Source organism: Manacus vitellinus, unplaced genomic scaffold (genome assembly GCF_001715985.3).
Source record: "Manacus vitellinus isolate BGI_N305 unplaced genomic scaffold, ASM171598v3 scaffold_20_pilon, whole genome shotgun sequence".
In the NCBI taxonomy this organism is placed as follows: domain Eukaryota; kingdom Metazoa; phylum Chordata; class Aves; order Passeriformes; family Pipridae; genus Manacus; species Manacus vitellinus.
Window position 1 is genome coordinate 280,849 of NW_021939471.1, and position 13,442 is coordinate 294,290.

The following is a 13,442-nucleotide window of genomic DNA, read 5'->3' on the forward strand; positions in this document are numbered from 1 at the left end:
AGGGGCTTTCCTGCCTCACAGGTTGTTGACTGTGCTCCTGCTGTAGTGATTAATGCCTGGTCACAGAAACACTGATTAGTGCCTGGTCACAGAAACACTAATTAATGCCTGGTCACAGAAACACTTGGCAATCAGCAGTTGATTCAGCACTTCAGCAGCCAACACGGGCAACTTGATTTAACAAGTATTTACTTAAAGCATCTATGAGGGCCTGTGGTGACAGCTCAGAGAACACAACAATATAAATATTAAAATCATATTGTGTGTCACATCCTCTCCTCCCTCCAGCCCCATCCCTCCCCATGGAAGGGAGACAGCAAACCCTGAGGTCTGAGCAGGTGTCATTTCAGGTTGACAATGGGTGTGTGTTTTACTTCCCCACGAGGGAAGACTTTAAGGGGTTTTAGAATTTATTGCATCTGCAGTGTGACAGAGAGCAAGTGATGTCACTGTCATGGTTTGTCTGGGAAAATACTGATCCAGGACAGAAACCCTTTCCCACTTGTCAGGAAAGCCATGGTGCCATTTGTATGCAATGACAGTCTATCATTTCTTTGCTCCTGCTTCTTCTTTCTGAAGTGGATTGATTTTTGTGTCTTTGATCATTCTAGACACATTAGTCTCCCTGTTAATTTTTAATGAAATGAAGGAGGGAGAAAATACCTTCAGAAATTGGAAGTGCAACAGGTTGTTTTTTTTTATTATTTCACTGATCCTTGACACTGCTGATTTTTTGGTTTTTGTTTTTTATTAACAAAAAAAGGCAAGCCAATTCTGTTTCTCTCTGACAGCTTAATCTTTTGATTCCCAGGCCATTTTCCCACAAGCAAGATCAGATTGCATCTCCTGTTCTCACTTTAGTATCAAAAGAAAATAGAATGTGAGAGCATCTTTAAACTGTGGATGGACAACTTAATATATTTTGTGGTTTTAAACATTTGGCTCGTTGCATATTTAAAAAAAGTCTAGTCTCAGCCTGCTTCAGTTCTAAGTAGATACATTAATGTAATTTGAAATAAACTTTTCCAACTTCTTGTTGTCATTGACAATAGGCTTGTTAACTAAATATGAGCACACACATGAAGCCATTTGCTGGAATTCATACTCAGGATCAAATGTAATACTGTCGAGACTTAAAATTCAGATCCTCTCTTACTTCCAAAATGTTTTAAAAATATTTTGTGTGTAGTTTATCAGAGATGGTACGTTACATATGTGATGCTCAAGAAAAAATTAGGTACACCAGGCTGGGCTGCAATGTGTGGCTTTAGTGATAGATTTACTTCTGTAAAAAGGAGTTGGTCGTGTGTTCACATATTGAATTCTTGAGTAATAATTTTGAACACTTTGTTTACAAAACACAATACTAAAATATCTTAATTTGCTGATCTTTGACATCAAAATGTGTAAAAAGAATAATACATGGGGACTAATCCAAAAATCCATCCATGGTCGAACTCAGAAGAAAATGCAAGCAGTGAACTCTAGGATGAAACTTCATTTTAAGCAAAGAATCAAAAATATTTTGGATGAATTGATAGTTTTACATAAGGGAGAATTCCAGCTGAAACTTCTGTTACTAATTGTTCTAATGAAATTCTTTTTTAGGCAGTAATAATAAATTGGAATATTAGGGTACTTATTGGGAGTCCCCAGTTGCTCTATTTAAAAAAAAAAAAGAAATCAACCCACTCACATTTGAAAATTGAAAGTAATAATAATTAAAAAATTAAGGTTGACTTTTCTCTCTCCGGTTCATAAATAGTGTGAGTTAAAGGCTTGTTTGGGAAATACAAAGGAGAATCTAATCTAAAACTGCTTTTATGATCATTCTTGCTTGTAATGCAGATTTTTGGCAGGCAAAGTAAGGGTTTATTTGAGGACATATTTTAAAATACTGGCAGACCGAAATGGGTGCAAACTACACATGTAAATAATAAAATTATGTACCCTTTAGATTTTTGCACTGAGTAAATGGGTGCAAAGCACTGACAGCAATAAAGTTCTGCTTTTGGGGGATAAAACTGCTATCAAAATTATCCCGTTGCTTGGTTATTAGTATCACTATGAAACTTTTTCTGTGACTGTTCTAAACCTAACCATATGGCCAAATCAACATCAATCTAATTTAGGTGCTTTTTCTGTCAGTTCATAGACTGTATGGGAAAAATAAAATTTCCTTCTGAACCTATAAAAGAAGCCATTAAGGCAATGAGATCATAGTTGGAAATGAAAAAGAGAAAACAGGATTGTATAATGAAATATTTTAGCATAAAATATATTTTGAAAGTTGAACATCAAATTATCAATCCTCATGCTTTTTCTCTCAGGATATTGTAACTATTTAGAATTAAATTTGCTCAGCACATTCAGTAAATAATAAACTGCTTAGTGATCACTTTTTTTTGCATTTGGGTCGATGGTTTTAAGTCTTCCTAGAACTTTAAAAAGTTAGTCCCTAACATGTCAGTGTTTGCCAATGCAGAAGTGTTATGCAACAAAAAGTGTCACTTTTTTTTCGTTTCCTGAATGGATCTGTCAAGGACTGGCTATCCCAAACCAAGAAGTTTCCTTAGAGTCATTTGCCTGGATGGCTGCGCTTCCATGTGCCATGGGAAATGTTGGCACGGGATGTGTCCTTTGTCTCTCACTGCCTTGCATGTACAGCTAAAGTTTCCACTACTTGTGCATCTCTGCTGTTTACTTTTCCTCTGTTCCAGTGACTTGGCAGTGCTTTAGTCCCTGGGCTTTTTTGCATTTGGTCTTGATTATGTGAGGACAATCGGATTTTCATTTCGCTGTTTGCTTGTGGTGTCACTGCTCGAGTTTGTATCCCAGGAAGACTTCAGATCTCCAGAAATCGGTGCAGCCTTGGGAGCACAGTTTCACATCATGTCCTTTTTCTTTTTTATTTTACTGTTTGCATTGCTAGTGTTGCCAAAAGCAGCCAGGGTTAGCTGAGCACACGACCGTTGTCATGGTGGATCAGCAGTCAGGTACATTTGGCACCCCCAGTTGTTACAGTCAGTGAACAGTAAGTCCTCATAGTCCACTAGAGAACCTCTGATGAGAAGAGAGATTTTTAATCAGTTTTGGTCTTGGCTGACATTTACCAGGCATGCCTTTAAAGCTTTCTCTTTGAGCTTGGTAAAGGCAGAGAGGGAAGTTGTGACAATCTCATGACTCTGAAGTTAGATAGGAGAAAAGAGGGATAATCAGGAAAATACCTTAAAAGGGAGAACACTGAAATATGAGATAAGAGGGATTGAAAGGCAGCAGGAAAAGTTACTGGGAGAAACAGCTCCAAAAGGAACGGTGTTCTTCCATTCACCAGAAGTATTATCAAAGCAGCAATATGTAATATATACTCTTATCATGCCAGTGTTGCAAAATCCATCAATTTTTAAACAGAGCATTAAAGCTGTTGATTGATTAGACCATTTTTCAAGTTTTTTGGTTGTGACCTAGAAGCACAGGCCACCTGCACCTATTACCCTTGTTAAAAAGCTTTAACACACTCATGGGAAAACTCCAAGATAGACGTTGGAACTGTATGCATATTTCAGGACACAGTTTTGGAATGTGTTTATGCATATCACTTCATTCCTGTTTCCATTAAGACTGCCAAGTGGGAAAATGCACATGTTTTTCCTTTGCCTATCTTCAGCTCTTTCAGATTTATAATATTCTGTGTTCAGTTCAGTGAGCACTTCTTCATGAGGGTTCAAAATTCTCTCACATTTGTGATGTTAAAGAAAAGGAATTTCAAATTGCCTGTGTCAGATTTCATGTGACTGAAAAAGTACTAAATGAACTGAAGATGTAGCAGTTAATTAATGAATCTTCTAATACTTACACAGTACTTTATGAATTAGCAAGTTATGGATTAGTAAATTTTCTTAGTGGTCCCAAATCTCAGGGACACACCTTGTAAAAAGCAGTTTTGTAACTAAATGCATCATTTTCAATTCAGGGTGACTCACAGCTCCCTGTGACATCACTGCAGTCACCCACTGGGGCAGTTCTGCACGTTACCAACCAACTGTTCTGAGGAGGAAAAACGTTTTCCAATTCATTCTAATTCACACTTAGGTGATTCCTATGGGGGTGTGACACAGAGATTGCAAGCAATGCCTTGAGACACCTAAAAACAACTTTGAAAAGATTGCCTGATTAACAAAATCTCAATCATGCTGTGTTTTCTAGAGCGATGTAGCCCATCAGTGCATCTTCAGCATTGTGCTCACTGGAGTGAGTCAAAAATACATCCTTTGATGGGCATATAGTTACATTCAATCATAAAAGAGACCAACTTCACTGAGCTGGTGTTTTAATTTCTTTAAGAATGATATCATGTTGTTTTCTTCTGTTAATGAAATGCGGCCCGAATTGGAACGTGTTGTATCAGTGTGACTGATACTACAAGTGTTACACAGTGGGAACCCCAGACAAAACACAATTGCCATATAAAATGACAATTTAATATATTTTACTATATTTCCTTCCTTTATAATTTGGTGTAAGAGTATTAAGCTTCAGAAGTGACACCCTTTCTAGGCTGTAGTCTTTAAAATGAGAGTCTCTTCCTTTTACCCCCTGCACTTTCTTAATCTGGTGATATTTCCTGTCTTTTAAAACTTTCTGTGTCGTTCTTTTCTTTGTGACCTTCCAATTATTATTTTCCATTGCTGAATACAGTTCCTTGTTGTCCCTGTGGGCTGCTTTACTCCATGAGGCTGTGAGCAGGGGGCTGTTGTGAGCCTCAGAGGTGTTTTTGGGCCATGGGATGCAAGATGCAGAGCAGTGCTCCCAGCAGAGCTCCCAACACCCAGTGATGGGTTCTGTACTGCTCTGCAATGAAGATTTCCTAGTGAAAATTCATTTACTGACCAGGTGCATTCCCAAAACTGTCACAGGAAGCTTGATACCCCATGTGGTGCCAAATGTCCTGTGTCCCTGATCAGACACGTGACTGCTCCATGCTCAGGGCTCAGATGATACCAGGGGTGTTTATTCTGGTTTTGTATTCAGATTTTCCATTGCCTGCCTTTGCTGTCTGTTCATCACCTTCATAGCTTTGCTGCTTTGCACCCTGTGTGTATTTTTCTGGTTTCTCTATGATTTTTCATGTGCTGTACGTGCTCTCTTATGGAAACTGCTCTTCTTTTACTCTTTCGTGTTTTAGGGAAGTATTTTGCTTTATTAATTTGACTGCTTTTATTTGGTATCTTCCAGTATTTACTGTTCTGAAATCTGTTTTTTCCATAGATATGTGTAGCAACAAGGATTACATGGTAGTAATGCACAGTAGCATTGCAAGTCTTCTACCTGTAGGCTGGTGATACTCTTGAAATAATACTCAAAATTCAATGTCTTGTAGGTTTTTACTTTCTTTTTTATTGGTTGCCATTCCAAACCCTCCATTTCATAATTTCAGCGTAGCAAGAGATGAATTCTTTGCAACTGGGATAAAAACTTTTTTTTTCTTTTAATGCTGAATTGTAAGTTTTGAGTAGAGAATCTTGTGGTGTTTGTGGGTGTTACCACAACCATGGCACTGTTATTAAATTGGGACACCTACAGCATTAGCCTGGTTTATCTGTAAGGAAACTGAAAAAAGAAGATAAGGTTCAGTTTAACAGGATTTGAAATATTTTGTTTTCTACCTAACATGGTTGAAAATAATTGGTTAAATCCTGTTCTACTGAGTTATGCAAACTTCTAATGAAATAATCATGACATACCCACTGTGGAACACTATGAAGACAGCAAAAGCAGATTTCAAAATTTTTGCTGCATGTATCTGCCAGTGCCTCAGCCTGGCCAGTCAGAGGGTTTTTCAGGTGAGGTACCTACAGCACAGATGCAATTCCTGCATTATGAATGTGTCACTCTGGGCTGTAGCCAAGGAGAACTGTCTGCACAAGTGTCCAATTCCTTTTCTGAAGATCTGTCCTCTAAAGCCTTGTTTTAGCTGTCCAGAGCTGTTTTCCTCAGATTTTGAGATAGAAATTATAACTTGGCTTCAACAGAAAGATCAGCTGGGCATTTCTTTTAAATCAAATATTTAAAGATATTTCCTTTTTGCTTATCTTTCCAGGGTCAGTCCTAAAGGCTCTTTATTTCTAATTTCGCCTAGACAAGATCCATTTCTTTTGAAAACCTTTCAGAATTGCTGGCATATCTTATTTGGGTTTAAAAAACCCATAGGTTTTTGTTTATAATCAATATGTATGAAGTGGAATATCCAGTGAAAGAGTCCCCAGTGACATCAGGCAGCTAATTCAGTCACCTTGCAGTCCCCACTGTGTCACCTTGTGTGAATGCTCTTACTGGCTGTGTTATGGTGTAGATGTTATTCATTTGCCTTTGTTTGAAGCTATTCTGTGGGTTTCTTAAGGGATGCAGAGAATCTTGCCATCCTCAACATTTTTATTTCCCCAGCAGCAAGTTTTATTCTGTCCTGCATCCTGTGCTGCTTGTAGGGACATGAGGATTCCTCTGCTTTGCAACGAGCCTCAGCTTTTGAGATATCTACTGAAAATATGAAGTTCAAGTGGTTATTCATCCACACAGAAAAGATGGCAGAAAGCCATCTTTTAAAGTCCATAGATGTTTAGGTTCTTAAATTCTGTAGGTAGGAAAATGAAATAAATTTTAGTATTAATGTAAATATTAAAATTACTGCACCATGAACTTCTGCTGTAAGATTTTAGTTAAATAATGAGCTGTCCTTCAAACATTGGAGGGATATAAATGGTATATATAAATGTTTCCTGCTTTGCACAGTGGAAATTCTGACCTGTGCATTAATCACCACAGTAACTCTTCTCCCTTACCTGGTAATTTACATGTGCAGATATGAGAGAGTGCTGATATGATGTAGATTTAGACATTTTTTAGTGCATCTCCCACACTCTATTTGAAAGACACCTGACTTTATTTTATTTGGTGTAATGATCAAGGAGCATGTCATCTTTCTTCCAGTTAATACTGAGCTAATACCTCTTCCTGTGGTATATTTTCAGATTTAGTTTTAAAATGTTTTCAGGTTGTGTATCTTGTAACTATAGCACTGAACAGCAAGCTGCTGACCAGCTTTGTGGAAGTATAAAATGTGTTGTTTTTTTTTCTTCTTTCCCTGACCTTACCACGTTCTGTCCCTCAGAATGTTTTCTCTTTTCTGTGATTCCTTTTCAGCTGCTGCACATAAAGTGTGATAATGATGAACATATGTTTCAAAGACCCTCTACTTTTTTCTGGTGTAACAATGAGGATTCACCTCCTTGTTTAGATATCTCTTCCATTACGCTTACTCCTAGGAGTTCTCCTGACTCTAGACTACCACCTGGATTGTTAATCCCACCACCTTCAAAAACTGGTCTTCCAAAACCAACCAGTGAATACAGCTGCCCAAGACCTCGTGTAATCATGCTGTGCAAAAGCTTTTTCTTTTTTTTTTTTCGGCTTTCCTTTGTTCTCTGTCATGTATTAACTTGCATTAAAAATGTGCATTTTGTACAGTGGTTAAAGGACAGAGAAGATATATCTTAGATTCTCTAGGAGTACTCCTAAAATACGGAATTTGTGAAGATTTACTCCCATTTCTACTTAGCTTTTTCTCTCCCATCTCAAAACAAATTCTTTTTTTCCCCAATATGTTTAAATTAGTCCATTAATTAATGATCTCTGTTTTATCTGACAACCTTTTGTTAAAAAAATTTATTTCAAGAACAATTCTTCAAAACAAACAATCTTAAAGGTCCTACTTCAAGGGCTTCCTCCCCCATGAATTAAGAAAAAAGCAATTAGCCATTTAAATAACTTTTAGCATACTTTATGAAAACTGTGCAAAATGAAGATTGAAAATTATTCTTAAATATGAAATGGGCATATTGCCTGCTTTTTCATATTAATGTGCTTATTCTCTCAACTCTTCTTCCATTTGCAAGTAATATTTGGCTGTATTTGGTGAACATCCTGGCTTCCTGCATGTGTTCACTAAATAAAAATGCTTCTTGTGCTCATATGTATTCAAAATACACATTTCTTAATTTACTTACAGTTTTACTTAAACTGGCTATTTCGGTGCTGTTAAAATGGGCCAGTAAGTAACTTCAACAAAAATGGCACATAGTCAGGAAATGAATGTCATATTTGGGTTTGCTTTTGTGCCTGAAAGACACATTTAAAACTAAATATAAATGCTGTAAATTAATCTAGCTTCTAGGTAGCCATAAACACTCAGCAAATAATGAGAATCTACATTAGCACTTACGACCTGCAAGACATGCTGGGATTCTCCATCAGTGTTGATGGAACTGTAGGTTTTTTCATGTTATGTTTCCCTATGTCTGGGTATAAATATCCCATGGGGTTTTTTTTAGGTATCGAACAGTTACGGATCGCTTTTAATCCAAATTAAAATATTGATTCCAAACTCCAAAGAATCACAGAACCTCCAAGAAACAGCAAATGCAGGACTTGGGTTTAGTGTTTTTTCCTCATTAAACACTGCCTTCAGTGGCAGGCTGGGGATCAACACCCTTTGCTTCTCAGCAGCCACTGCTGAACCTGCAGAGAGAAATAGAGATGGTTCAGGGCCACCTACACACTTGGCTTAGAAATCTGTGCCTCGAGCTGTCAGAGGGCAGCTTCAGTGCTGCAGCAGAGGCACTGAAGGAAGTGGCATTCCAAAATAAAGTTTAGGGAACTGTTGTGGGAAAGTAGTGCTAAAGGCTCCCTGCTTGCCGGGCTTTTATATCTGTGTATTCTGAATAAAAGGATCCATGTGACTCATTTAACTCGCGCTTAAAAATTTTCACGTGAGCAGTTTGGGCAAATTGAATCTTGTTTAAAAGTAGGAGGCTTTCCCTTTACCTGGCTGTGTAGTCTTTCTAACACAGAGAATGTAGAATACACTGTCTGGGGAATAACATGCACATGCAAACCAGTTTTGCCTCCGGGTTGTCAGTCTCGGCTTTAATTGATCTCATCATCTTTAGTGTCTCATGTTCTGACTGGACTGTGCTCTGCTTGTGTCCTGAAGTAGTGGACTTGTGGCAGGGGGAATGAGTCACTCAGAAACAAATATGACTGTAGAACTACAGTAATTGTTGGGTTTGGGGTTACTTTGCTCGCCCAGTAGTTGTTTTTTTTTTTTGAACCTTCCAAATCCCTGAGCCTTTCTAATGAAATCTCTTCGGTTTCACCTTCGAGGATGACAGTTTTATTTTGGATATTAATATTCAGTGTATTGCACGTCTGGGTTATTACTCATGGGAAAATACAGTTGAAGCTTTGATCGTACCAGTTTCTTTAGGCTGTCAAATAAGAGATCATGTGAGGAAGATCATGGAACAAAAAAATATTGGGATTGTATCTTTTAACTGTCTTCTGTGGTGTCCCGAGCAGAACACATTGTTGTTGCCATATTACCTTACTTGGGTCTTGTGAAGGTATCTGTGTTTGTTTGTCTGCAAGAGAGAACTGCTTGGCACCAGCTTTGTCAGGTGTAACTGTGATAAATTTCTGGCTGTAACAGATCGACTGAAAAAAGGAAAGATTACAATGCTGCTCATGTTTTGGGGAGTTTTAGCATGTGTGCTCTGTACTGCAAATGCCATTTGCTTGGTGTCAGGAGCTGGTTTTTGCACGCTGATGGTTATTTTTAAGTTTGTTTTTTTTTTAAAATGTGGCTTTTATCTGCATGCTGAAGAATTTTTGGTATTGTGATCTTTTTTCGTGTGAAATATTGCCCTAATATTTATTGTCCTTATTGTAGGCAGGCAGTGTGACACCTAAATCACCCTCCACTGACATCTTTGATATGGTTCCCTTTTCTCCCATATCCCCTCAGTCATCAACACCTACTCGCAATGGTACACAGCCTCCTCCAGTACCCAGTAGATCTACAGAGATCAGTAAGTTTTGTAACAACTGACCTAATTTTTTTTTGCTTACATTATTTTTTTTTTACTAAAGCATCTTTAAAGTCTTACTTACATTTTGCATGAAAAGCCAAATACGTTTTTTGTAAATCACATTCAGTAATGCCATTTCATTTTTATACCATCTTCCCGAAGTCATTGATGTTGCTGCCAAGTTACATTATAAACAAACTTGCTAAAACTATAATATAAAGAGTTTGAAGGAGTTTGGTTGGGGATTTTAACTTGGCTTTTTTTTTTTTACAGTATCTTTTTTGTACCTCAAGCAATACTTTTACCTCCTCTTAGTTCTTTCCTTGTCAAGCCACACTTCTAGCATCTAAAGCCTGCTTTTCTGGGCAAGACAGCAGGTGGAGTAAGTATGGAAATGGTGATGCAGAATGGAGAGCTGAAGAAATCCCTCAAGAAGTGAACTGTCTGGGAATGCTGTTTTTAATACTACTTATCTACATAATATAATTCTATATAATAGAATTTTAAACTTGTTCAGCCTTGGGTTTTTTTAGTTATAGCTGATGAACCTCTCCAGGTCTGTGAACAGCTCCTGAAAGATGATTAACAATAGCAATTTTATTTTGCAAAGGCTTGAAGGCATCTAGGGTAAGGTTCCTGACTTCACTGGAAGTCTTTTAGGAGTCCAATAAATATTTCTAAAAGCTTTGGAGGTCCCTTGAGGGAGAGGAGAGCGGAGCACACATAAGTGGTGTTGGAGGTTGTACAAATACCAGTCTGTGTGTGGCAGCTTCTATTTCTGATGCTTATTTTAGTGTGGAGAGGAAACATTAGTGTCACTGCCTGCCACCATATATCCATGTGAAACCACATTTGAACACATTCTGCCTGTTCTGGGGCACACCACTAGGATGTAGATTTTTCAGCTATAAATGAGAGCTGTGAACAAACGCAAAAATGTTTTAAAACTTCAGTCAGTGAAGGCCTTCCAACCCCAAAACCAATATCCACATTTTGGTTCCATTGCTCAGAATGTCTGTCACCTTCTAAAGAGAAAGTAGAGGTTGAGACTATTAGTTCAATAAAAATCCTGTTCTCTTCTAAGAGAAGATTTTAAATAAGTTTATGAATTTCTATAAGATTCTAAAAAAGTATTTAATAGAATTTTAAACTATTATATTAAGAATAGTTAATATTAACTGTTCTCATATAGCTTAAAAGAATATTAGAATACAATTGTTCTATTAAGAGAATTTTATTGCTTTTTAAATAACAACAAAAAAATAATTCCAAGCACCCCCTTTGTATCAAATTTGTTTCTCTGACATTACAAACAATGCCATAAAATAGACCTAAATGTGCATATCCAATTTCAATAATGGTCACTTTGTGTCTGGACCTATAATTCAATTCAAGTTATTTTTTTAGCTATGGTCCTACCTCAGTTCCATTGAAATTGTGACTAGAGATCTTGTGGGACCTGATGCTCAGTGCTGAGGGGTCTTGGAAATTCCAGGTTTTGTAACTCTATAGGTTTTGTAATTGTTTAGTCAGTGGGTTTTGTAATATAAAAAAAAAAAGCAAAACCAGTTGCTTATTCAGTTATACACACTGTTTAAAGTAGTTGTTTCTTCTCCATTTCATTCATTTGCATTCAATTAAGGTGATGCATTTCAGAGATGTGGCAGTCGATGTCTGTTAATTCTCTGTGCTCCTCAGCTGCCACTTCAGGGAGAGGTTAAAGAGTGCCTCGTGGTCTTTATACTTTTGATCCCTGCTCTTTCAGTCTGTCATGGTCCTTTATATGCTGAAAATTCTTGTGTTCATCAGCTATTAATGCACTTTGGCTTGTTGCAAAAATGGAATTTGAAGCAGAAGGTGAATATTTTATAATCAAGCAAGGACTTTTCAGTCTTAGATGAGAAAGTTCAGATCCCATAGGAACCCCAGACAAGCTGTGTAATGTCACATTACTATAATACTGTGCAAGAATACATTGTTTTATGTGGTGATATTGCTACCATAGAGGCAAGCTGGCATTTCTTTCTCCAAGTCAGGTGGGTGGCAACCAAGAGGAGCCAACGTTTGGGGTCTCCCATTTTCTGAGGTTATCTTTTCATGTTCCTATCTCTTTCTTTGTCACTGCACTCAAGCAGGGTTGTTTTCCATCACTTTAAGTGAAGTGACAGGGTGGTTTTGTTAGGTTTTATAATTCTATAACTTTCACCATTATCACATTCAGTAGCAAACAAGGAGAAAGATAAGGATGTGTCATCTGTTTGCTGGTGCTGACCTCAGTTACTCCATTTGTCTGAGTGGGGTTAATTTCCCTGTTCCCCTGGGGATGGCACTTGTGCTGCTCAAGCAAAATGTGCTTTTAAAAGCCAAAGTTCATCTTGCTCATCAACTGGTAAGTTTGACAAATCAGCCAAAAATAACTCTGCATAGGAAAGACATGACCCATTTGTAGGAAACCAGTGACAATACCAAGCACTTTGGATTCTGCCAAGACCAAGAGCTTCGCAGTTAATAACTGGCACCAAGATGACAGTTCTTCTCAAAAAGAAGAATACTAAAGTTCAAATTTTGCTTACCAGCTCTTCCTGTGTTAATTTCCCAGAAAGAAAATCGTGAGGTTTTAAATTATACCTTTGGCTTTGACTATCTCATAGTACTGTAGCCTGAGAAACCCAGCATTCTGATACCAGAGGAGTGCAACAGGGACTTTTTTTTTGGAAAGGCAGCCATCTCCAAGGTGTTTAAGCTTTAAAAAAAGTAAGATGATTCTTGAAATTTTGAGTTCATATTCAGCAGAGTAGCAATATAGCTACCCAGTAAATATCTGCTCACTACTGGCTATATCAGTGATAACAAATAGATTACTTTTACCTATTTTGAAGGAGAAAATGGCATGATTTGTGGGCAGGAAGCTGCAGATTGTACAAATGCATGCTGACTCTTTAGGTAATAATTGCAAAATAGTGCAAGGCCACCAAAAATGCAATGCTAGAGACCATGCTGCTGCCTTCTTATGAAATTAGGGTTTGCAAATGTTCTTGTATGTTATCTGAATGGGCAGAATTAATTTATTGATTTTATTTAATTAAAGGAGCAATTAATGTATATATTTCTTGTTGGCACAGCATTATTGTCATATCTCAGAAAAGAACTGGAGAGGAATATGCTCCATTGAGTTGTTCAACATTTATTTCACTCAGATGCACCAAGAACAATCTAAGGTCACAGTTGGCTGATGTAGAAATCTGTTCCAAGATTCTCTCTTTTCAGAGATGCTTAAGAGTACGATGTCAGAATAATGGCTGTAATAATTCCAAAAGAAAGAAATATGGAGCAGCCTGCAGCTACAAGAAAGGCTTCCTGGACTTCCCTGCCTCAGATTATTCCAAATATTTTCTTGGGTGCTTGTCTCAGTGTGATTAATTTTTATTTGTCATCACAGCTGCTCCAGTACATCTGGGGAAAGCATATATCAGCATAACAGGCATCCTGGCCTGGATCAGGAACAGTGTGGCAGCAGGA

At 37.6% G+C, this 13,442-nt stretch overlaps 1 protein-coding gene across 5 annotated transcripts in view; it reads left to right on the forward strand.

The window, feature by feature from the left end:
• GULP1 (GULP PTB domain containing engulfment adaptor 1) overlaps positions 1-13,442 on the forward strand; it is a 78,423-nt gene that overhangs the window by 51,294 nt on the left and 13,687 nt on the right. For 3 of the 5 annotated variants that reach the window (XM_018071837.1, XM_018071836.1, XM_018071838.1), the window contains exons 8-9: positions 7,201-7,425; positions 9,785-9,923. In XM_018071837.1, the coding sequence (XP_017927326.1) occupies positions 7,201-7,425; positions 9,785-9,923 (364 nt within the window). The remainder of the gene's footprint in view (positions 1-7,200; positions 7,426-9,784; positions 9,924-13,442) is intronic. The other 2 variants (XM_018071840.1, XM_018071839.1) reach the window with 1 other exon arrangement.